This window comes from Molothrus ater, chromosome 1, assembly GCF_012460135.2.
Source record: "Molothrus ater isolate BHLD 08-10-18 breed brown headed cowbird chromosome 1, BPBGC_Mater_1.1, whole genome shotgun sequence".
In the NCBI taxonomy this organism is placed as follows: domain Eukaryota; kingdom Metazoa; phylum Chordata; class Aves; order Passeriformes; family Icteridae; genus Molothrus; species Molothrus ater.
In genome coordinates, this window is record NC_050478.2 from 58,383,037 (window position 1) to 58,408,963 (window position 25,927).

The 25,927-nt window shown below is 38.4% G+C and overlaps 1 protein-coding gene across 1 annotated transcript in view; it reads right to left on the reverse strand.

The window, feature by feature from the left end:
* SLC9A3 (solute carrier family 9 member A3) overlaps nucleotides 1-23,955 on the reverse strand; it is a 49,596-nt gene extending 25,641 nt beyond the window's left edge. Inside the window, exon 1 of the mRNA XM_036404504.1 lies at nucleotides 23,766-23,955. Coding sequence (XP_036260397.1) covers nucleotides 23,766-23,955 — 190 coding nt within the window. The remainder of the gene's footprint in view (nucleotides 1-23,765) is intronic.
* Nucleotides 23,956-25,927: the final 1,972 nt, after the last annotated feature.

Consider the following 25,927-nt stretch of genomic DNA (forward strand, 5'->3'; position numbering starts at 1 on the left):
TCAAACTATATAAACTAGCCAATGATTAGAAGGAGGGAAAATTACTGATCTCCATAGGCAAATCTAAAGAGACAGAGAGATGGCACAACCAGACAGAAAAAACAAACTGTTCAAGGTGACAGAAACACAACTAAGACTGCAAATACATGTGGCAACATATATTTATAGTGCATTTGATAGGTATTGGATAAAAGAAAATAAAAAAGCAGAGAGAAGAACTGAGAGAAGTCAAGTCTACAAAGAAAGATGGAACATAAAATAGGAGGAAGAGGCAGAAGTGTTGTTTATAATAAGTAAGGACTTTAATTGGCTCTCTTGGGATTTCTGTAAGCTTGTCCTTCAGTTTATCTTAAGTAATGATGTGGCCCAGATGGCCTGAACCCTGGTACTTTGTGAAACTGACCCAATAAACGTGGCTTTACTTACATAGCTTTGTGTTAAAAATGCGAGTTACACTTCAGGAAGAAAATTTTAGCAAAAGCCACCAAGTTTCTCCTGGTTTGAACATCAGCTGTGTTGAAGCTGTTACAATGCTAACGCAATTTAGCTAAGAACTAGCTTGGACAAAAATCCATCATTATTAATTCCAGACTCTTAAGCCATAGTGGAAGAATCTTTCCAATGACCATGCAGAGATCTTAGATGAGGTTATTTTACTGAGAGAGCATTGTTTTTCTTCCCATCCAAGTATTTGTCCTTGTCAAATATTTACTAGTTACCTTTTAGAGTGTTTTAAGGGCCCCACTCTTGAACTGTCAGCTTTTGCCTTGGCTGCATCTACACAGGCACCATCCATCATTACAGCAGCCCCACAATAATGTGCTTCCTTAAGCTACAGAACCTTCATGGTCTCATCAGAATAGAAAACATAAAAGTGACCACAGCCTCCCGATGCTGATAATGAGCATGAATGTAGATATTCCTGAGTGTTTGCAGACAAGACTAAAAAACATGTTGGAACACAGCTAAAAAATGGGATTAATACAAATAAATGCAATCAGACATGAAAACAAACTGCATTTAGTGAAGCTGACTAAACCATGCCAGCTTTCTATGTCATTGGTGTCATGTAATGAGGAGATGAATGACACTTCACAGAAACAAACACTGGTTTTTCTGTTAAGTTTCCTCTCTTTGTTATAAAATCCCTTGGGCTTGCGCTAGAAAAGAAGGAGAGAGAGGAAATTAAATGAAGAAAAATAAACTAGCTACTATTCCATGTGTACAAATTGTGGCATTTAGCTTCTCAAAAGTCCTTCCTACTAGTCATTCTTGATTCCTTGAATTTCCAGTCAGTGAATTATCAACTAAGTTATCACCTCACAGAGAGGGATTATCTCCTTATCCCTGAAAATGAATGTTGCTGAGCTAGTCTTACTAACCAAAGTCTGTTTTTCGTACTCTTACATTAGCAGATAAGCCATGACTACGAGAAGTTAAAGTTAAAAATTTAAAATGAACCTGTGAGGACTTTTCAAAACTAGGCATTTGGGAAAAAAAAAACCAAAGTCCAGCTAAAATTTCATATTTTGTAGAATTCTCCCCTTTACAACCAAAACCAGTTATGAATGCTGGGAAGCCAATCTGATTTTGGTTATAACATTGTCTCCTCCTAAAAGTTGCATTTTCCCAGTAAATCAGCTCTGTCTTATCTGTCTTGGTCCCCTTTAACTCCAACCCACTGATTATCTGTGCCAGATTTTAATACTATCAGCAATAAATTCTTCTACTCTGTTAGTTTAAGGATGCAGGCCATGGACAGGAAAATTATTGCATGAATGGGGTCTAGAGAAGCCTCTTTTCATTATTGTATATGGCCCGAGCAAAATCTGAACAACCAGACTGTATTTGTTTTAAAATAATTGCTTATCTAACTCTTCAGGCAGATAACATGCTATATGATTAACAGAAATACGTCTATAAGCACAGAAATAAATAAAAGGAAAATACCACAACTGATGAAATTCAATAAAATAGCTTTGGACTGAGATGCAATTGGAACTTAGATTAACGTTTGAGCTCATATTTGCACCTACACAGATTGATTTTTTATTTTCTGACTATGTGTAAAAGCATATTTTATCAAGCTTGTACATTATGAGTAGTTATTATATTTGTGGAATTTGATAGAGATAGATTAATTCCGAATTCATTCCTTAATGTTTATTTTTGTAATTCATTATTCTGAAGCAACTTCTCTGATATATTCTGAGAGTATTATAAACTCACACAGCACTTCTGTTTCATAAAGTTTGCCTTTACTTGTCTAAAAGAGATCCAAAAACTGTCCCACAAAGTTGATTGTGTCCCCATGACAAAGTAGAACTGAAAGCTTTAATTACACCTAAATGTCTAGCATGACTAGGTGTTTCACCTGACTGAGGAGAAAAATACAATCCAGCAAGGTTTGTAAACTCCTAATGGACAAAGAGTTTAGTTTGATTCTGATGTGAAATAAGTTTCAACTATCAGGAAGGAGGATAGCATGCAGTGCTGCTCAGATAAATTGCTCTGTTACAGACCCAGAGATGAAATTGTCTATTTTCACCGCTGTTAATATCTTTTAATGAGGGAAAAGGTAAAGGAAGAACACCTGTAGACAATTCATGGCATAAAAGAAAAAACTGTGCACAGGGCAATTTTGTGATCCATAAATTTTAACATTTAACATTATAACATTTAGCATCTGGAATTCTTCTACCTATGTCTAGATACAGTAATAAAGAAAAAGTTAAACAACTGCCTCACTTCCAGTACATGCTATACCTGGTCTGAAAGTGGGTTGGACTGGCTACTGGGTAAACTGGGTTTAAATTCAAGCTGAGCATCACCAAATTACAAGCTTTCTACAAAATTGAGAAACAGTTGCACAGTGTAAACATCCTGTGATTTTTTTTCAGATGCTTCCTTTGAGATCCAGGAAAAGGGCTTGTGACATTTAAGCTATCTGATGAGAAAGACAAAACAAATTAGCAATCTATGATGTGGTGACTGGCACCACTTTCTTTTGACACAAAGAATAAAACATACTTTAAGAAGTAAATTGGCATTTATGGCCTTTTATAAATGCAGTAATTTAGATTAAATCCTTCAGTGGAATTTACAGCATTCAGTGAATTATCTCTTGCTTTCTAAGGCGATCTGTGACTGGTTTGGAAGATGTGATTCAACAGAATAAGCTTTTTCTCACTTAAAGAAATGAAGTCAGGAAGACTGGTTAAAAGAAAGAAAAAATTAATTTTAACATAATAAAGAAGAGATACTGTACAATTCATCTTCAAGTTGTAATGTTTGTAGACACCTAAAAAAATTTCTGAAGTAGGGTTTTCACTTATTTTTTTAAATTATCTCTAACAAAACCTATTTTTAATCAATACTGATTTTTTCTTATCAAAGGAAATATTTTAATTTAGCTAGAGCTAGAATTTTTTTTGTATTATTTGCAGCCAAAATTAACAATTCGAGATAGATTTGCAACCTTTTGAAAATACACCACTGCAAAAACAAAAATCTAAAAGTACCTATTTAAAGTGCTGCTAAATTTCAGGATTTATGCAGTCATTTCAACACTATTTCAAATGAATAATAACATTTCTATTAACTTTGGTAGTGTAAATTCAAGTATCTGAAAACAGTGAAATTATTTTTGCAGCTAGTATTACTGTTCCAGTGAATCACAAACCTACCACACGTGCACAGTACACAATGTGTCATCCAGAGAAATTAAGAACTGACCTATAATAATGATGATAATTCTCTGATGATTTTTTCCATGTATCTTTGGATAAAATCCAAGGACACATAAAATAATTTAGAAAATTAAAATATGATCAGCCTATCCTTTCCATAGTTTCTGTGAAAGCATAGATATGAATCCATAAACATTTCTAAGCTCCTCCTATCAGGGTTGGTGGCAGGCATGAAGTCTCCCACATGCATTTTTACTAGTGGTTCAAATATGCACTGACACTCCCTTATTAGCCTGTTTTCCAGTTCTGACCTTTTATTTTCACTTATAAAGTTGAAGTTAACATATGTCATCAAGCCATGGGTGCTTCTAATTGGAGCTCCAAGACTTGATTCTCTGCAGCTGGTGAAAACCCTTGCCATTGACCAAAGTGAGAGCAAAACACAGCAAGCTCCTTTGTGCTTCTTTACTTTGCAGAGATGCAAAAAATGGGATCTCCAAGGCAGCACACAAAAAGATTTTTTTTTAATAGCACAAGAAACTTCTTAAGACAAGGCATAATAAATTACACAGGAGAAAATTCTGCCCAAAGAGAACTCTTCCCTCTAAATATCTTCCAGTAGTTGGAACACTGACTGGCAAGCATGAAATTTTTGTATCTTACCTTATGTACCTGTTCACATTCTCGTTAGCATTATAAAGGAATTCAATTCAAAAACTGTTTAGTTCTACCATTTTTTCAATTTTTCAGTGGTGCCTTCTGCAGATATTTGTTATTATTTAACACCAAAAAAAATCAAAACAAAAAAACCAAAACAAAAAACCCATTCCTGTAGCATACCTGGAGAAAAATCTGGTTTATCTTGCGTGTATAATAGCTTAAAGTATAGTCAAATACCAGTTTGTGACCTAAATTGTATCAACTCTAGCTGGTCATAATGTAGTTCAATAGTTCATTGCTATTATGTTGGTCTACCTGACTAAGACATGGCCAAACCCTCTAAAATATAATATACAGCATGCATTTTCAAGAAAGGATCATTTTGCTTCTCCCATGCCTAAAAGTTATGGATTCCTGGGCTCGCTCTTGCTCCCTAGACCCACACTTTAGCTGCAGCCACATAGTGGGTCACAGCTCAGACTGACCAGCTGCATCTGCCATGCCAAGAAAGAAGCAGCAGTGCTGTAGAAATACATATAGCCAATACACACCCCTGCAAGAGATTGCAGCATTCATGGTGTAGGAACTGTGTGTAGACGCTGGGATAGAAACAATTGTGTATTTTCTATGTTTGTTTTTTGCTTTTTTAGTCTGCAAACTCCTTTAACAGACTAATGTAGATTAGATTAGATTAGATTAGATTAGATTAGATTAGATTAGATTAGATTATTTGGAGATTGTTTCCCAATAAAGTATTTAAGTAGGAGCCCTGACATCTAAAAAGCAGCTGAGCACTCATTGTTCTAAAATTACTTCTCACTCTTGGTTTACCAAGAGTCTCATATAATCACTGAGTTCAATTGGCTTCCTCTGGTGTGTGCTGTGGTCCTCTCATGACAGTGAGGGCAGTGGATGTCATACACATCACCTCATCCAGTCTAACAGTGAATTTTTCTTATAAAATGGACAGCACAAAATCCTTAGCAAACTTCCCCATAGCAACAGTTTGGAAAATTGCTAAACAATAATGACCATTTTTGGTTTCATTTTTAATCACGTTGGCAGTTTCTAAAAGTAGTTCTCGTCAATGCTACTTTCTCTTCTGTTTATTGGGCAATTTTATTTATACTACCACTTTAATCTCAAATTTCTCCAGAAGTTTTGCTCATAAATCTAATCTCTACTTACTCCACTCTTTATGAAGAGAAGGTTTTTGATACCATTTCCTGTTTAAGAAGTTTTACTTGTTTATAATTATCCTATCTTTTATTATGACTCCCTTTACTTCTCAACAGTCATGCCCACCTACTAGTTCCCCAATAAACTTCCTGCACATGCTATACTTGATTTTTTTATCATCTCGGGTCTTCCATTTTCTGTTCTATCCTTGTAATTTTTGTTATTTTCACAGATGCACCAGTTTTGCATCCTTCAGTGCATTGACCTCAATTGTACTGGATCTTTTTGTTAACATATCCTTCATGACTTGACTTCCTGAGTTTCCTACTTTAGCAAACACAGCATTTCTTACCTGCATAGCCATAGGCACACCTTTCAAGTAATTACAGCTGCTTATGTAGCCTGCACAGAGTATCTGGGAATTCTCATTAAGAACCATAAATACTAGAAGGGCTATTTGGCTGTTTATCCAGACCTTCATTGTCACACCATTATATTTAATGATCCTCATCTCAGAGGATTATTGCCCCAGCTAAGTCTATGTGAAGGTACACCACCAGCCCTCATCACAGTTAGAGACTTCATTCTGATTTCTAGCCTGAACTTGTTCACAGATATTTTATGTTCCTTTTCTTTTGCAGAAGTGATATCAATTTTCTTAACTGGCTGGTTTTCCCTAATATTAATTCCTTAATTTCCTCTTATATAAGCAGAGAAAAAACCATGTTTTGATGCTTGTCTTTGATTTTTGAAAGTAAACCACTTGCTTTTCAGTCTTCAATTCTGTCTATTTCAATCTGAGTTCGCCTTTGTGGATTCAGAGCCATCAGAAATATAGATTGCATTCTGCATGAGTCATAGTAGAAGCAGGTCCAACAGCATTAATAATTTCCTATTACAATCTATAGTTCAGCTACATCCTGGATTCTTTATCACACTGGTGACTCACAGTCACCTTGTATTCACTTTGTAGAGATGTACCTCTCTTCCCCTTCCCATTCTCATGTCAATTCCTGTCATGGCCTCTGAGTGAAACTGCCCTTGCTATTACTGTATTGCATACCTTCCTCTAGTATCAGGACTATATATTTTTCCCTGTACAATAGTCAGATCTACATGAATACTGATCATGCCTGCAGAAATGAGTAATCAGAAACCTTCAGTAGGAAGGCCCACATCTGTGTAATGGTAGATCAAAAAAAGAGCAAAACCAATGCCCTGCATAACAACTGTCCAAAAACTAAATTCTAGTGACTTCCTGTGGCCAAAAAATAATCCTCTTATAGTTTCATACTTTTATCTCATCTTTATCTACACAGAAACTATTTTTCCCTGTTTTATCTGTAGATGAATTTAGACTTAAAGAAAAAATATCTTCCATTGTGTTCTAAGAGTGGTTCAGTTGAAGCAAAGATTGAAAGCATTAGGGAATTGCATTTCTAGTTTGTCAAGGAAGTGTTTGGGCAGACTTGTCAGAACTGAAGCTGATCATTATTATTCTATATTTGCCTTTCTAATCTTTATCAACAAAGTGTGCTCAGTTCTTTTTTTCCTGCTCAGAGGACTGATAGCATATTTTATAGTCCTTTGGATTCTGTTCTGTGGACCTTGCAACAACAAAATAAGTGTTGTGAATTAATGTTGCCATTTGGAATTGTTTATATACAGCAGACAAAAATCTCTTAAGAAAACAGACTTTAAGGATTTGTTGCATCAATACTCCTTAGACAGACATGAAATTATTTTATTAATCAGTACCTTATGCTTTTACCCAATCTAGAAAAAACATAAGAGATTTCTTGAAAAAAAAAATGAAGCTATTTTATATCTGATGAAACTCAAAGATGTAATATACTTATATTGTACAAGATGTAAAATCCACTTTTAGTATTGGACCTTGGTACTGCCTTAAATTATACTACATGAACATGTCTATTAATATGATTTATACTTAATCTTGGACATATTTTTCCTAAGCAAGGCACAAAAGTCCTTCATATGGAAGGACTGGTTTGAGTTTGGTTTAATCCAGCTCAAAAAACCTTGCTTTATTTGTTGCACGTGTAATGCTCACAATTTACAAAGTGCATAGCATTGTAATGAGCTCATTAAGGAGGAAATTTTAGGTAGCTGGTCTCTGTAGGTGAACAATTAACAAAATATGTTAGCAATTAAAAATGTAACCAACATACAGGTCAAGGTTCCCAGTTGATAGGTCATAACATAGTAAGATAGCCTCAAGCCAAACTCAAAGAAGTGTGTGAGTAAGCAACTATTACCTCTATAAGCACTTAGAACATAATGAAGTTTAAACAGTCAGGCACAGTTTATCATAATTATGCTAAATAGTTCTTTTTTGAAGGGGCAGTCCCACTGCAGTGCAAGTGTGGTAGCATTTGGCCCTCATGGAACTGAATGACACTGAAAGAAAAATGGGAACAGTCAAAAATAATATTTCAAAATGAGAGCAAAGTACACATTAGAAACACCTTGAAGTATAGTAGAGGATATAAAACAGGACAGTAAAAGAATCATAAAACTGCTTCACTTGCTATGTAAAGGTATTATAATTAAATTGCAATATATTGCAACAGCTCCAGCTTTAAAATAGTCTTCAAAGATTCACTGAAAGTTATTGGCAGATAGTGAAAGCACTGTTTTAGTTTTAAAATACCAAACTATTTTCCAGTAACATGGGTTAAATAAAGAAATGCCAAGAGCTCAGTTTCACACCATGAATTTTAATTTTCTTTTTTCCTTTCAACCTCCATTTTAATATGATAAATTAATTGAAACTAAGACATCCTCATGGGAATGTTTTGGCATCCGCTCATAAAGATAAAAAACTGCAGAAATGGGTTACTAGTAATATAGGAACCAGTTGTTCTGTTGCATGATAAATTGTGTAAGGAATTGCCAAAGCCTGAATAAAAACCAGAATCAGCTCTCCCTGGTTGAGGTCTACAGTAAATGAAGAAAAATAAGATGAGGAAGAAATCATTTAATGAATACCAATAGTAGGCTGAAACTCTGTAAACGTCCCTATATGGTAGGGACTTTGTCTTCTTCCCCTGTACTGCTTCCAGCAAGGCATAGTAAGGATTGTTGCTGCTAGGAAGGGCATGAGGGACATAATTAAACCCTAAGGGCTAGGGCAAATAGCTATGAAGGCTGCTGCAAGTCATGGGGTAGGAAAGTACTTTTTTTCAGGCACTGGCAGACTGGCTTGCTTCCTGTCCCTTACATTCCACCCCAGTAAGATTTTAATTAATACAAGTGGAATAGCATGGAATTACAGTGGAAGTATTCCTGATTACAGCAGTAAATTAAATAAGCATTATGGTATTCAAATTCCCTAGCGAGGCCCACAGACCAAAAAAAAAAAAAAACAGCGAAGCAAGCAGACATATGTCAAGTAGCTCTTGCTTAAAACTGAAAATATATTTGAGAGAATTAACAAAATATGCCAGGCTACTTTCCATTGAAAGTAAATACTACTGCACCCCCTGAAAAGCTTCAAAGTTTTGCCAGTCATATGTTGGAGGAGAGTCTCCAGCAGTTTGATAAGAGAAGAATTTCATGGTGGACTACAACTCCTATACATAATTTCAGAAACTCAAATATACTGTTTATATGTGCCAGAAATTTGGTCATCTCAGATTTTCTCGGTGAGATTTTTAACCAAAAAGTTAGAACTACTTTTAAGATAAACACTTCCTATTGACATAAGTTGTCCAGAATGACAACAGATGAAGTCTCTTCCCAAGCTCAACACAATTCAGCAGTGTGCGCTCACAGCCTAGAAATCCACTTGTATCCCAGGCTGCATCCAAAGCAGCGTGGACAGCAGGACAAGGGAGGACATTCTGCCCCTCCACTCTGCTCTGGTGGGACCTCACCTGGAGTTCTGCATCCAGCTGTGAGGTCCCTGGCAGAGGAAAGGGCATGGATCTGTTGTAACAGGTTCAGAGCAGGCAACTAAGTTGATTACAGGACTGGAGAACCTCTGCTATGAAGACAGAATGGGAGACTTGGCATTGTTCAGCCTGGAGAAGAGAAGGCTCGAGGAAGACCTTATAGCAACCTTACAGTAGCTAAAGGGGGACTGCAAGAATGCTGGAGAGGGACTTTTTGCATGGACACACAGTGAAAGAACAAGGGGAAAATGGCCTTAAACTGAAGGAGGGTAGATACTAGGAAGAAACTCTTTGGTGTAAGGATGGTGAGGCACTGGAACAGGTTTCCAGAGAGGTTGTGGACTCCCAATGCCTAAAGGTGTTCAAGACCAGGCTGGATGCAGCTGTGGGCAACCTGGTCTAGGGGAAGATGTCTTTGCCCATGCAGGAGAGCTGGGACAAGATGATCTTTAAGGTCCCTTCCAACCCAAACTATTCTATGATTCTACGATTCTCTAATTTTTTAGGGCTTTGGAAACATCTTTGTAGAGCTTTGGAATGATTTATGATCCCAGAGCTTTTTCAGAAAATGGAGAAGCAAGTAAAAACTTTTGTCTTAAAGAATGCTCTAGACATAATGTGTCACTTACCTGTTTCTTCATACACTATTATGGAGAATACATTATGGAATTTACTTCATGACAGAATAGCTCTTTTGACATTACTAGCACTAGTCAGAAAGAATATGGTAAAGAACTGAGCAAGGTGATCAGTGGGAAAGAAAGAGGCAACAATTCTCATGTTACAAGAGTTACACAGTACTCTGTCTATTAAGAAAACACCATTTTCACCAATCAAGCCTGTAAGTTTCTGGGTTAGGCAACAGAAAACAGAAAATGTGACATGCTTTGTTACTGAATGCACTCATTCCTGCCCATAAGAAAGTGAATTTGCTCAGAAATCCAGATATGTGATTTATTTTCCCTTGGACTTAAGGTCAAGATGCATTTTAATTTATATCACTCTAATTTTATCCTGCAAATGGCTCTGAGATACTGCTATCATTCAATGTGCTTTAGCTAGACTTTTGATTTTTGTCCCTACAGCTTCTCCAATTAAGTAACACGTTAACTTTCATACCTTCATTATCTCATTTGAGAGGTGATGTACACGATGGTAGCAGCAGGAGGAGCTGTAGTTTAATTAGGGTCCTTATACTGCAAAATGTAGTACATGGAAAATAGCTTTGATGCTTTGAAATGCAGTAGGAAGGTGGTAAGACAGCTGGTTTTTTCAACCATGCATTTGTGTTTTGTAGTGCAGGTGCAGGCAAAGTGAGAAAGGACAGTGTGCAAAAAGAAGTTCACAAGGAGATTAGTTTAACATTACTTTCCACATTTGAGAAATAAAAAGGAAGGGAACAAAACAACTGGCTAAAGCTGTATTTGAAGGCTAGCTCACAACTCAAATATTCTGGGTACTTAAGATGACTGTGTATTACAAGAAAAAAGAAAGGTAGAAACCAGACACAAATCCTCTCCTAAGTAAAAAAATCCCAGAATGCCACATACCTAGACTAAGATTCTATTGTATGATATATAGTAAAAAGTCATATCAACATAGGATTCTTTTCATTGTAAAATAATGTGCTTCATATAGTTAGATCCCTTCCTACATGGGAAAGATTTTGCATATATTCCTAAAAATATCTGTGCAGAAATTAAACTTTGGGAGCAGTAAGAATTCAGTATGAAACAAATATTACTAAACTATCCACAGTAGTACCTCTTTTTTACTTTTATTACCACATATATAAGAATTAAATTTCAGTTGAATCCTAAAGTAGTTACAATTTGAAAAGACCTTTGAAGGTAATCTACTCCAATCCCCTTCAACGAGCAGGGACATCTTCAACTAGACCAGATTGCTCAAAGACCCATCCAACCTGGCTTTGAATATTTCCAGAGACTGAGCATCTATCACCTTTCTGGGTAATCTGCTCCAGTGTTTCACCACCCTAGTCATTTCTTCCTTCTATGTATCCTGATTCTTTTAGTTAACAACCACTAGTCCTAGTCCTATCCCAGCAGGCCCTGCTAAAAAGTCTGCCCCAGTCTTTGTTTTGGACACCCTTCAAGTACTGAGAGACAACAATGAGGTGTCCCCAGAGCCTTCTCTTCTCAAACAACCTAAATGCTCTCAACTTGTCTTAATAGGAGAGGTACTCTCACCTTCTGGTCATCTGGGTGGCTTCCTCAGGACCTGCTCCAACAGATCCCTTTCCTTCCTGTGCTGAGGACCCCAGAGCTGGACACAGTACTCCAGGCAGGCTCTCATCAGGGCAAAGCAGAGGGAGAATTGCTCCACTTTGACCTGCTGGCCACGCTGCTTTTGATGCTGCCCAGGAAGCAACAACAAAATAAAAGAAGGAGCAATACCAATGCCAGAGCAGTAAAGAAAAACAGTCACTGATTCACACATTATTGTCCACTCCTCACAGAAAGCCCCTGTCAATACTGTGACCCCCCTCTGCCTCACAACCCAACCTAGAGTGGGAACCCTCCCACCCTCCCCAGAAAATGACTGAAGGGATACAGAATCACCTCCTTGGCATGCCCCTCCTGGCTGCAAAAATTAATCCTGTCCTCGCTGGATCCAGGATTCTGTGTTTTAGGCACTATAATAGAAAAATTACCATTGGCAGTAGTACTTCTTCATCTCCCTATAATCAGAAAGCATTTATCACATGATGGCATATCGACAAGATTCTACTGACTTTCAACACATTGGGGTCCTCCAAAATGCAACAGACAAAACATGCTAGACCGGGCAGCAAGAGGAAAATGTAAGACCATTCTCCTTTACATTTGCATGGGTCTTTCCTGACACAAGCACTTCAGTACCCCCACAGAAGCTGAATTTCCACTTGCAGTGGCAGATTTATCTTGGACTGCTTTTAATCTTTACTCATAAATCACAATAAACAGAAGGAAACTTCATACTTCCTCCTGCTGTTTTTACATCCTCATACTTTCAAACACCAAACAGCATTATTCAAGTGAACATGCCTTAAGAATTATGGTTTTTAGTAAGATCAACTGTGCTGTATTCCTTAAGAAAGGCTAAAGAATTAAGATGCCTTACTGAGTGCTTGAAAGTAATAATTTTGGTTCAAAAAAAATTCAGCTTATCCCTTAATTACCATTTTCTTCAGTACAAGTATTCAAGACATGAGAATATATTCTTCTGTTTACTGAAAGGCTAGGGAACATAAGGTTCAAATAAGATTAATATATTGTGTATTAAGGAATTACTGCTCTCCTTAAGTCCATGGTCAATGTGAGTCCTTTTTTTTTAAGCTCATGTAAATCGTAACAACCTCATCCTTAAATCAGAGAATGTCTGAAAATTGAATTAACTTGAGCAGAGGAGGGGGAAAGTGAATTATAAAATTTTATTTTTCACTGACTTCAGTGATGTATCTATCCTACTAAAAAAAAAATTTGAATCTTCTGAACTTATATTCTTCATTTTTAACAAAAATTTTGGAGGATCGTGGACTTTTTTTCTAAATTTTGTCACGGAGAAAGTAATAAAACTCACCTTCCTTTTCCAGGCACTTCTACTGCATAAGACAGTGTAAATTTTCACTGGTACATGTTTCAGACTCTGTTAAAGATGCTACACAGCCACTTAGATATCTGGCCTGAGTGAGCCACTAACCTATCTTTTATTCTTGCCTTGGATCATAAGACTTTGCTCCATGCAGCAATTGGAAGATCCAGCTTCAAATATCCCAGAAGATTTATAGAATTTCGAGGAGCAGGTGGAAAGGTGGCTCCCTCATTTGAAAGAATACTTAGCATGACAGCGAACTGAAAAAATTGATATTCAGTGATTTGATGCCTCTTCATCTTCTCTAAGAAATGCTGCCTGTACAGCAGATACAGTGTATTCCACAGGATAACACGGAGAGCTACTGGACGAGTCCTCCTGAGGATAGATTGCCCAAGCGCAAAAGCAATCCTCTTGAAGCTCTATAGAGCAAAGTTCCAAAAATCTTACATTGCTAACTCATGATAAGACATTATAATTAACAGAAGTCTTGATAGAACCTGTCAGGCAGTATTTTATGACAAAATCCTTTCAATGAATAGAAAATATTTTAACAGAAAACCTTTAATGACAGTCAAATGCTTTTCTTTGTGATAACAAAGCAACAGAAATTGAGAAATTAATTAAAACATTTATGTGTTTGTTAGGCTTTGAATGTAAATATGGAGATTCTTTCTGCAGTTTTTCTTGTTCTTTCACAATCTAATTCCAATGTTTTTATGCATATGTAATAGCACCCTTATCTGTAGCTTCCATTCTGCCCTTCATCTCATACCTTTTATCTTACTTTTTTATTCTTGATCAGGGCAATGCTCAATTCAAAAGTGTTTATTTTTTTAGACGTAGACTATCTTTCTCAGTTCATTACACCAGAAAGATTGTGCATGCAACTTCAAATATTTTTTTGCCTAAGAAGTTATTTGTGATTTCTTTTCTACATGGCTTCTATGGTAGCAAGTGAAACAATGGAGAAGTATGAGAATAAACACAGCATTTAAGCAGTAGTTCTACTTAGAAAAAAAAAATACACTATTCTCCACTAATGGTCATCCACAACAGCTGATCCGACCAAGTAACTGAGTCCAAAATATCTTTATCTACAATTCAATAATGTTTCTCGACAAAATACCAGTTCAATAGTTGAAATGTCCTCCTATCCAGAGTCAGAGTTTTCACAGTCCTTTGTGAAGTGAAATGGAGTTAGCTAAATGAGTATAATTTCGGGAAGGAATAGAAGACCATTATGGCCATAATTTAGGGTTCTTTTTTTAGAAGGACAAAGGCAGTCTTCTTGAGAAAAGCCAATTAAAAATGGACAAACTGAGACAAGGTTGCAAAGTGCCAGTGCTGCAAGTCGAAGATGCAGGAGTAATAGCTGCATAAGTATGGAGAGCCACGGAGGTGTGCTTTTCTGGCATACAGCTTGTGTGCAGAAAAGGGATTTGTAGGAAACAGGATAGACTACAAACACCACCTCTGAGTTTACACATGTTCCTGCTGACTCATTTAGCTGCTACTTGAGCTTGGTACTACCAGTGAACAGATCTCACTGCACGTTCCCATCAAGCAATAATGATAATTCTCATTAGAATATCAATTCTTCCTGGGGCAAAGTTTGGCTAAAACAAGAGATGAAACTCACCGTGTATCAGGTAAGAGAAGGCAGAAGGGTGAGTGATATATGAATGAAAGCCATTCATAACAGAAAATTGAAGCCACTCTGATCAGAGAGCACCTAGCTTAAAGGAGAGATAAACTATGGTGGTACCTGGTCATTCCTTTATTTAATTCATGACGGCATGATCAAGTGGCTACTATAGGACCACGTTGTTTTCCTCTCTTCTCTGTAGTGTGCAATTTTGCGCTATCCAAAGTGTACCAATTGCATACACAAATGTTGCTTTCTTTGACCGGGTGAGATGCAGATGAAGGTCTACCCATGTATAACCACTGCTAATCCAAGGTTCGGCAGATCTGACAGAGCAACTAATTCGGTAAACAGACTCATGAGGGACAAGAAATTTCCCAGGAGGAGTCAGCATGGTTCACTACATGAAAGTGCTTGACCAACTTGAAAACAATAAGTGATGCACATGGAAGATGAGGGGAGACCAGTGCCTGATGAGTTTCTAATGAGCAGTCAATAAGGCCTTTGACGCTGCCTCCCAGAACAGCCTCAGGCTGTTGCTCTAGGGGCTGGATGAGCCGCTGTGGGATGGATTGAAAACTGGATGAATGGACAGACCTTGAGGATGGTGATCAGTTGTGTAAAGTATAGTCGGAGGCTTGGTAACTAGCAGTGAACCCCGGGGTGTCTGAACTGAGTCCAGTCCTGTTTAACATTTTCATTAATGGTCTGAACGATGGGGCAGAGAGCAATTCAGCAATTTGGCTGATGACACAAATTTGGAGGAGTGGCTGATAGGCCAGAGGGACTTTGACAGGCTGGAGAAATGAGCTGACAGGAACCTTGTATAGAGTTTGGCAAAGAGAAGTGCAGAGTCCTGCAACTGATGAGGAACAACCCTCCACACCAGTATATGTAGGGGGCCACCCAGCTGCAGAGCAGCTTAGCAGAGATGTGAGTGTGGCCAAATACTGGCACAGGCTGCCCTAAAGGGTTGTTGTAAATAATCAAAAGCTGTCTGGACATGATCGTGGCAATGAGCTGTAGGTCATCCTGGGTGAGCTGGAGCATAGGACCAGATGTTGCACCTTTCAACCTCAACAAGCCTGTGACACTATTATTTTATGAATCTGTGAACTCCATAGGAGACCCAGTATCAAACAGTTTTCCCCAGTTCACTACTCTCCCGAATTTATTCCCAGAACTAAATAGGATGGAATAGCTTAGAGCCAGAATTATTTCAACAGAAAATCTGGATATTTAATTCAAACCAGGTCTTAGAGCACTTCAAACTCTAGACTGTGCACAGACAGAAGAGCAAGCATTCAAAAACTGCTTCAGTCATTCTGGAATGAATATTTTAACCACTTAAACCACTAAGTATCATTTATTAACTGAATTTCCTAAGCATATATCTAAGCTGCCAAGGTCTGAAAATTTACATCTAGATATTCACCAGTTTAGTATTTCACTGGAGTAGGATTGTAATATCGCCAAACTATATCTATATTTAGTTTTATGTATGATCACATAACAACTCTACCTCCAGTACAACTGTTAATGTATCAACATAACATTAACATAAAGTTATCTTATACTAACTGGTATCACCTAGTCCCTGGAATATTATTATATCACCAAACCAATGAAACAAGTTAATTTTAATAAAAGAGCTAGCAAGTCTCTCCATCAGTTTACAATCTATTTGCACCTGGGAGATTTTCATTGTGGAATCTCACGGTCTCAAGACCTTTACCGCTTTCTTAATATTTAATATTTTCCTCAAAGCTTAACTTATGAAACTGGCTGAATCCATAAAGATACTAGTTCAAACTTACCCCCCCCCCCATTTTTAAAAAGCAGAAATAACCATAACCACATGTTTTTGAAAAATCAATCTACAATCTACACTGAGATTTTTTTGAAAAATCAATCTACAATCTACACTGAGATTTTCTTCCCTGGTATGTGATTACTGCTATTTTACATTTGGCTTTGGCAAAAACCAAGGCATTTTTTCTTTCAATAGATAAATGCAGAACTTCTCTCCTGGACACATTTTAATGAATCCAGAATTACTGCTTTTATTTTCATTTAATGGAAGGAGAAAACTCTCCAGATCCAACTACTTAAAACCCCTGTTATTGTGCAGGCCTTTCAGAATACCTTCCAGTTTTCTTCTTCCATGAATGAACATTAAATATTCGTGCCTTAATTGAAAGTGTTTCCATTTGATGTCTTGCATTCCATCTTGGTCAGCTCTTCCTTGTCAGCCTGTAGTTTCAGTGTTTATGACTTTACAGTGCTGTACATAGCAGCCAATTGGGTATCAAGTCATTCCTTCCACAGGGAATATAATATTTTCCACAGAAAATACTCTGCAAATTGCTTTACAAAAGGAAACAAAGTATTGCAACACAGCCAATCCACCATGCTCTTCGGTTTACCAAGACAGTTTTAATGGTCTCTAGTTTTAAAGGGTTGCCACTTGTCAACAAACCGAATAACAATTAAAGACACTAGTTTTTCAGGCCATTAGTCTAACTTCATTGCTGCAGGGAGGAGAGAAAAATCAGAGACATTTTCCTGAGAAAAAAGAATACTCAGATAAGAAATATTCTTCTTTGACTTTGGACTCAACATTTCATCTTGGAACAGAACGAGACATATGATACAGAAGAACTAAGTAATCCACTAGCCCGTTAATTCAGAGCAATTAAAACTCAGGTAAATAGGGCTGGGAACTCTTTTAGTTGCATTCCAAACATTTCTTAAAGCAAACTTGTGGTAAAACTACTGATATTTGACAGGCTTCTGGTTGTATGTGTCAAACAAAGTAATAATTCAGGATTTCCAGTACCAGCTTCCCTACTAAGCATCTCTAACACACAAAGGTCCACAAGAAACAAAGGGGGACCTCAGAGCTTTTCACTTGAAGAACAAGTGTACACCTCCTCTGTACACCCAGAGACACCTTGGTCTATTCCTTGTGGGGCTGTGGTCTGCTGCATTACCACATAAGAGATTTACAGTCACTTCGGGGGATTTGTAGATCCCTCTTGGTAATAAGTGGCTTGAGCTCTGAAGACAGTAAATCAATGGTTTCAACAAGCCTAAGACTACAGTATTAAAAGGATTCCATTGTTCTGCAGAGAACGCCGAGCACTTTGCACACAGGTGCCTGAAAGTAATTGATGGCAGAGATCCTTCCTTAGGTATGCATGCCTGAACTGTATTCAATTCAGGGCCATTCTCAAAATGCCATTGTTTTCTTAGGTAATTCACACAAGTTGCCATTGTACATTTGCTATTTGCCAGGGCATGTAATCTGAATCTTGTCAAATTATACTTTCCTGATATCTTCTTCCCTGCTCTAAATAATTAAGACTTGAGACTTGCAAGACTTGGAGGGGGAGGTGGAAGAAGATAGATGTGTGTTACAGGGAGACAGGAAGTACAGGAAGATTATGAGTAAGGCACAAAAGTAAAATGGAACTAAAATGTGGGAATAGGCAGTCACTTAAAAATATGGCTCACAGATCATCACTTAAAATATGGCTCGCACAGTTGTTCCTAGCATTGGAAAGGCAAAGCTATTATTCAGTTTTGGAAATATTCTTTTCAGATGCCTAAAACTTATAAAATATTAGATATAAAAGGTAATTCTTTTAAAAAATAAGAGATTTTACAGTACTTAACATTCCTAGTTCACAGGTATTTTAAACAGCGCGTTGGAGAAGAAAATACAGCATCATACAAAAACGAAGACAGCAGATATGTAATAATTGCCAGCACAATTTTATAGTGTTTCTATGACTCTCTGGGGAGAAAATGCATATGCCTCTGTTCTAAGTGTGCTAACCTGTTTCAGCTTCTACTGACTTCACAATAAAGGTAAAAGAAGCATTTTCCCCTTATCTTTGTCAGGATGGGCGGGAGTGGCGGCGGGGGGGGCGGGGGGGGGGGGGGGGGGGCGGGGTGTGGGCGGTGCGGAGATAGCTAACTCCAGACTTCTTAGGTCACAATGTAAAGACTTTTTCCATATTATCACTTGCTAATGACGGCAACTTTTAACAAGATCTACAATCATGAGGAGGTTTTAAACTTTGCAGGATCTGGTGATATCATCACCTTTGAATCTCTGACTCCATTTTCAGTTAAATACACCCAGTAAAGTTCTGCTAAGCACCCTTCAACATTTTTTCTAACTATGTCATTTACTGAAGAATTTCCAACAGAAGAGCTAGTCTCACATTTTTTATTTTATTAAAACAATACCCTAAAACACTTTCTCTACATAACTGACACTTTTCAGTAGCTAGAGTGCTAGGAGGAGAAACTTTGGAGTCAAATGGGCTTTTGTTATGACAGTTTGCTTTGGAAGGAGGGTTATTGATTTCTTCAAAGAAAATATTGCCCCAGGAGTCTAAATTAGATGGATGGTTAGACCTGCCTTTCACTGTTCCTTCCCCAGCCCATCCCTAACATACTTAAAATTCTCCACAGCAATTGTTTGTGTTAACAAAATCTAAACAGCTCCTTTCTCAGGGTAGTTTGAGACAATGTGAAGGAGTCCAGGCATGCAGAAACTAGACTGTTTGTGGGGAGCCATATCTCTAAGCTTAGAGATGCATTGTGCTCTGAAGCTTGTGGTCCTCCTGGGGTCTCAAGAGCTGATGGACTCAACAAGTTCATCTGACACTGTATCTTCATCAGTCTTTTCCTATGTGTTTGCTCACTGTTATTGAATCATTTCTTCTCCCTCCTCCAAAGCATTGTGGCATTCCTGAGGACAGATTTACCAGCTGCCCTGGATTCAAATTTCACTCCCACTTTTTGATTTCTTATATAAAAGCCTTTAGAATTTGTATGCAACTACACAGAAATTAAGGAAAAAAAAAATTTGTGACATTCTTAGACTCAGCATAACCTATACCAACAAAAATGGTTGGCAAGAGGTTTGACTCAGATAATGAAAAGGTTGTGTAGCCTTCCTCATTCCTGTTCATAGTCACTTACTCTCCCACTATTTCTTCCAGTTGCTTATCTGCATACACGGAGCAAACCCAGCGGGTCAGACAGACAGAAAGGCTGCTTTGAAGAGCTTTTTTTTTACTTTGGAACAATTACCTATTCTTCTGTAAAAATGTTGATAAAATGTTATAAAAATATTAGAGTACAGAAAGGGATTTAAACTGCAAGAAGGAATTTCACAATTTCCCCAATATAAACTCCAATGAAGATATAAATACAATCTCTCTCTGTTTCCTAGGATTCTGAACAAGTGTAGAAACATGTATTAGATATCCCTCAAGTAGAAAGCATATTTTTTTTTTTTTGCATTGACATGGTCTGAGAAATACCATCACAAAATTGTATACAATGTTCAGTGTTAAAAAATTCTTCTCTTAGCCATTTTTAGCTTCTGAGCTCATTATTTCTTCCCTTCTTCTACTTCCAAAGTTTTCTGATCTTCCACCTGTTCCTGCCTCTTTCTGTGGAGACTTTCCAGCTGAAATATTTTGTGTCTTCTATGCATCTATTTATTCAAAGTTTATTTCCAAGATGTTATCCATGACAGACATATAAAGAAGAAGAAGAGCACATTGCCAAGTGAGCTTAGAAAGAATGTGAGAGTCTGGTCAGCGTACAAGTGTCTTTCATCTTAAACCAGAACTACATTGTGTGAGCATGTTGTTTAAAAATGGTACATCCTTTACCTACAGCAGGAAATATCTGTACTGTCTGTAGCTATAAATGCATACGTGTGCATTTGGAGGTTATTCTTTTTCAGTGGTTTTGCTTATTTCTTCTGAAGTACTGAGATAACCAGGACGTGGACTCCTGAGGTCCACCAGGAGGGTCCTCTGCTGTACCTCATGTACTTAATGTAGATAAGATGATTTTCTGGCTTAGATTTACAAATGTAAGTAGTTTATTGGCCCTATCCCACAAGGATACTCCTCTGTAGTGATAAGACAGCCTACCAAAAGAAGAAATAAAGATCATTAGCCAAAGCAGAACATTGTGAACCTTAAAAATGTTTCACGTGAAGTGGAAGAATGAAAAGTTGGAATATCTCAGATGAAGAGGGTCAAACCAAATAAATTAGAATATGTTAAACAGTAGACCAAGATGCATCAAAAGTTTCATGGAAGACACATATTTTTTTTATTTTCTATAATGCATGAAAGCCAATTGTATGAAGATTCTTTTCCACAGTTTCATTTGTAGCAGTATTTAGAGTTAACTAGTAACTAGACCAAACTAAAACTAAAAAAGCAGTTTCCTTCTCCAAAAGCCCAAAACTAGTCACTTCTTCATGTATAGGGATACTTATGAGATTTAATTATGAGATACAATAGTTTATGTGGCAGAATACCTTTACTTATGAGATACAATAGTTTATGTGGCAGAATACCTTGTACACAATATGAACATCAAGTCCCAGAAAATCTGCAAAAATCTCCTAATACAAAATGCTTCCCCCAGTCATATAATATCATGAACTGAAACTTGTTTTTTTACAAAAATCCTGAAATTCCACACAAATGAAACAAAACAAATCTAAAAAAACCCTGAAAGCAACAAAAATTCAAATAAGCACTAAACCACTAATGCTATTCCAATTCGAGAGAAAGCAAAGTATTCTCATATACCTTTATCCCCAGGTACCAACTGCAATTCCTAGAACACTTCCTGCTGACCCAATTGTCTATCATCCATCAGTAAAATAACTCCCAATCCCTGTAGCCATGGAGAAGTGAGCTTGCATGTGTAAGAACAGCTCCTTCCCTGCTGAAAAACCCACAGCACAACCAGCACTTTCACTCCACTACAACTGACCTGCTTCAGGTAGTAAAGAAACCCAAGGATAGATGTTCTATATTTCTTAGTTCTTTTCTGTCTGCTTTTTGAATATGTAAACTTTCTTTGATGCAGCACAGGAGTTTTGCAATTCAAAATCTTCTCATAGATTTCTGACCTACTTTCCAGAACCCTTGACACACAAAGGCAGACAGAAGGCAGAAAAGCTATTTTTTTCAGTTCCCTTTCTCACAGACTTATATGAACACCTTCATGATTTCTTCATTAAGAAGGTGTTGAACAGTGAGTGTACATTCTTGCTTTCCTCTGTGTTATTTGTAACTGATGGGGAAAGCAGAGACATTCATAGGCTCTCAGGGGAATACAGCAGTTATCCACTGCTTCTCCAGAAACTATGTCCAGAGAAGTATAGGATCAAAAATACAAATGTGAAGAGAGAAACATACAAAGCTTGAGAGCTCTGGGAAGAAAAGTGATGGAGCCGATGATAAGTATGATCTACTAATAAGTGACATGCTCTGTGCAGCTATGAAAGAAGTACAAAGAATTTAAAAACAGAATCAGCACCACCTGGTTCCTGACAGTAAGCGCTTTATCAAGAGTTTATATCAAGGACTTCATGGTGAAATGGCTCATATTAATCTCAACTAATCTCAATCCAGGCAATTGCAATTTAAATATAGTACAATCTAACTGTCCTGTTCTTGGGTTCAGTGGCTTTAGACACAAACTGATATGGTTGTGCACCACTAATATTACACTGTACAACTGGGCCACATGTCCAGAACAGCAAAGCCTAAATAGCACAAGGCCTTAATAACTATACTTTCTTAGAAGACTATCTAAAAAGACAGTTCAAACAAGCAGCCTGTTTATTACTTTGTTCAGTACAATTTTATAGGTACTCAGTGTTGTCAGTTGTTTCGTGTATATGGTTTCCCCAGCTTTCTAATTGCTGTAACTCATCAATAAAAGTAAATTAAAACATAATTGTCTGTTATGTAAACTCGGTGATGCAGCAACTGTCTGAAGACAAACTATTTGCATAGTGTAGTCAAACAGGTTCAGAGAAAGGTATTTAGTTATATATCTATGGTTAATCAAGTAAAAGCCAAGATGCAAATACTGCTGGAAAATTATGTACAATATCACCCCAACCTGTAACATACTCCTTTGTAAAATACTTTTTTGGAGTTTGAAGACAACATTTTCCATCCAGGTCTTACTGTGCTTCTATTATGTGCTAGACAGAATATACCCAAGTATACCTTTTTACATCTTTCATTCTCTGTGGCATGAAAAATCTATGGGATATGATTCTGGTATACCAAATTAGTATTAAGAGTACAAGTCCAGAAAAGTCTTCAGTAGGATTTTCAGCTGACCTTCTGAGAGGAGACTGATTATAGAAAAGATTTATTTTAAATTAAAATGGCATTTACAGTGTCAGCCAAACTGAAGGTGTGTTTTTAGGCAAAAGGTCTGAAAGTAATAGCATCAATCAAGTAAAATGCATTCTAATTAAACAGCGACTTTTCTCGTTCAGCAAACTGCATTACTGATACAAGATCGCTTTTGGAGAAAGTCACAAAGTTCAGAACACAAGAGTTGGAGCATTCATATAAATTCATTTAAACTACACAGAAGTTAGGCTAAGTCCTGGCTTTTCACTTGTTCCAATTTCTTGAAGAAAATTCTGGGTGCTCTAAAGCTTGTATTTTTTTCAGCTACATCAGATGATCTGATAATATGTGTTGCCTTTCTCTATAAACGATGCTCTTTCACTAATCCAACGATGCACTTCAAAGCAGAAAATGCTAAGTTCATATGTGCAGTTTGCACTGGTTAGTTTTGATATTACGACCTGATATAGCTAACAACCATAGGCAGGAGAAAAGCATATCATAAAGTACGATAGATATTGTGTAAGCAGTAAGGCCGGATTTTTGTTTCACTTTTGCAAAAAAGTTTTTCCTGGGAGCCAGGGGAATGCAAGGTCTCAAGGAATTGAAAGGGTTTTCAAGGAGTGAGATGCAGAAGCCACAGTCGTGGGCGGTGAAAATGAACCAGGTAACCCCTCGAGGCTGGTGAAAATCACACTGCTAAGCACCGTGTAGGGCAGTATTATGAAATCAGGACAGAGTACAGTAAACCCCCTGAAAACGGGTCAGCGGACCGATGATAAGCTTTCTTCATTTACGTTGGGTGGGAGAAGGGCTAGGGGGGAGGGAAAGGGAGAGGACATGTATTAATATGTAACTCCAGACTCACCGATTTTGGCCAAGCTGGCCACAAGTATCCAGAGTGCAATGATATACGGCTCCTTGACGTGATCCCATTTGAAAGACACGATGGCAAAGCTTTCGTTGCTATTTTTATGGCTTTCCGAGCTTCTCTGTCCCAGCGCCGCTGGGAGAGCCATCAGCCCCAGGAGGAGCGCCACTCCAGATACCGGCCTCATCTTCAAATCACGCAACAAAATTCTGCTTCCCCTTCCCGGAGAGATCCCGCCTCTTCGGAGGTTCTTGGGGGCGAGGTCCTTGTCCCTGCGCCCAACGGCTCAGGACGGTGGGACAGCGGCGCGAGCGGCCGAGGGCGGCAGGGTCCCCTCCTGTCCCGTCTCGCACCGGCTGCCCCAGGCGTCGCCTCGCGTGGGGTGGCACAGGACGGGTCAGAGGCTCCGCGCACACGCAGATGCTTCGAGCTGGGGTCCCGCTGCTCGCCCGCACTTGCCTTTATCAGGTTGTTCCCGATCGGGCGGAGGCGGAGCCTCCCGCAGAGGCTGCCGTGCGGGGACGGCGATGCCCTCACTGACGGAGCGCCCGGGGGTCGGCGGGCAGCTCCGCAGGCTCTGGGCTGTGTCCGTGAGGCCCTGGACAGCTGGGCAGCGAACAGCAGCGGCCAGCGCTGGGAGCGCTCCCGCGGGTATGTCCTAGGGGAGCCCGGCGTCCGCGCCCACAGCGAAGCCGAGTGCGCGGGACATCCACAGGTCTCCTCCGTTCGGGCACTTTGGATGCTTTTGTACTAGCCTCCCTCCCTCAGCCTCACTCTCCCGACAGGTTGTCACAGAGGAAACGCACTCTTTTGCGCTTCTCAGCCTCGAGTCCCCTTCTGAGCTCGATCGAGCTCACCGAGGGCACAGCGGCACGTTCCTCGGACCAGGAACGTGCTTTTTCTGTCCACCAGAGAGCACCTCTTCCCACGGTGCTCGGGGAAAGGACAGCAGCGTGCAACATTCGGCTTTCCACTTAGATCTGCTTGCAGCTGCTTGTTAAGATGTACTGCATTAAAAAAGCTATCTGGCTTGGTTTGCCTTTTTTTTTTGTTTGTTTGTTTTTTAATGCTTACACCGTGAGACCTTTTCGGAGACTCTACTCTCTCCCTAAAGGCTGTTTTCCTGCTGATAACATTTGCCTGCTATCCTGCGTGGTCCATGATATCACGGGACCATGGTGCTGCAGGCAGACGGACCCATGATAATCATCACCTTGCAGTAAAAGGACAGCAAAGCATCCTGTTCCCGACGGGCAGAGCTGAGGGCGCCCTTCCACACACCTCAGCAACAGCCGCAGCAACTCCTCTCCACTCTTGTGTGCTCCAAAACAATCTGTGTGAAGTCTGCTCCTTCTGTGACTTTCTGTGGAAAAACACTACCTTTTTGTTTTCCTAACATAACAGCTGGTTTTATTAGAGATAAAAATGAACAGGACTCCTTTAACTCCTTTAAAAATTATTGGAAACCAAAGAAATTATTTTTTATTATTTCACTAAGGGGAAAACCCACACTTTTTCATAGTCATCTGTCCTGCACAGACACTCCATAAATAAATTAGCTAGTTAATTAAATCTATAAATTTCCATGGCATGTTATTTTCATTATTACCTCAAAGCAAGTGCAGGCCCCAAATTGGACCAACTGTCTTCAAATAATGAAACATCTTGCAGACTTTCTTTCCTTCTTCATTATTTAAGTGAAAGGGAATTATATGGGAAGTTTTTTATGAGAGAGTAAATCTGAAGACAGAATTAGCAACTCTTTTTAGGAAGCATGACAGACAGCAAAATATCTCCTTCACATTCAGTAAATGTTGTAGACAAAGACCTGAAGAATTCTTCAGTATCTAACAACAAATTCTATCTACATTTTTTTTATCTTTTTCAGAGCATGATTTGGGCACCCAAATGTTGTTTAGAATTTGCTCCTAAGTTCTGTGACTTTTCTACAGGTGGCTGTAGCCAATGCCTTAGTACCATTTTTGTGGATAGCCAGTTGAGAGAGAAAACTGTAGCTGGAATTAGGTAGCTGCTGATCATCTGTGTAACCTGTTGCTGAGCCCCATGGAGAGTATTAGTTCCTAGCCATGAACATGAATTCTGTTTGCTACTATTAGGAGAACCATGAACTTCATTAGAGACAAGCTGTCAGCAGTGTT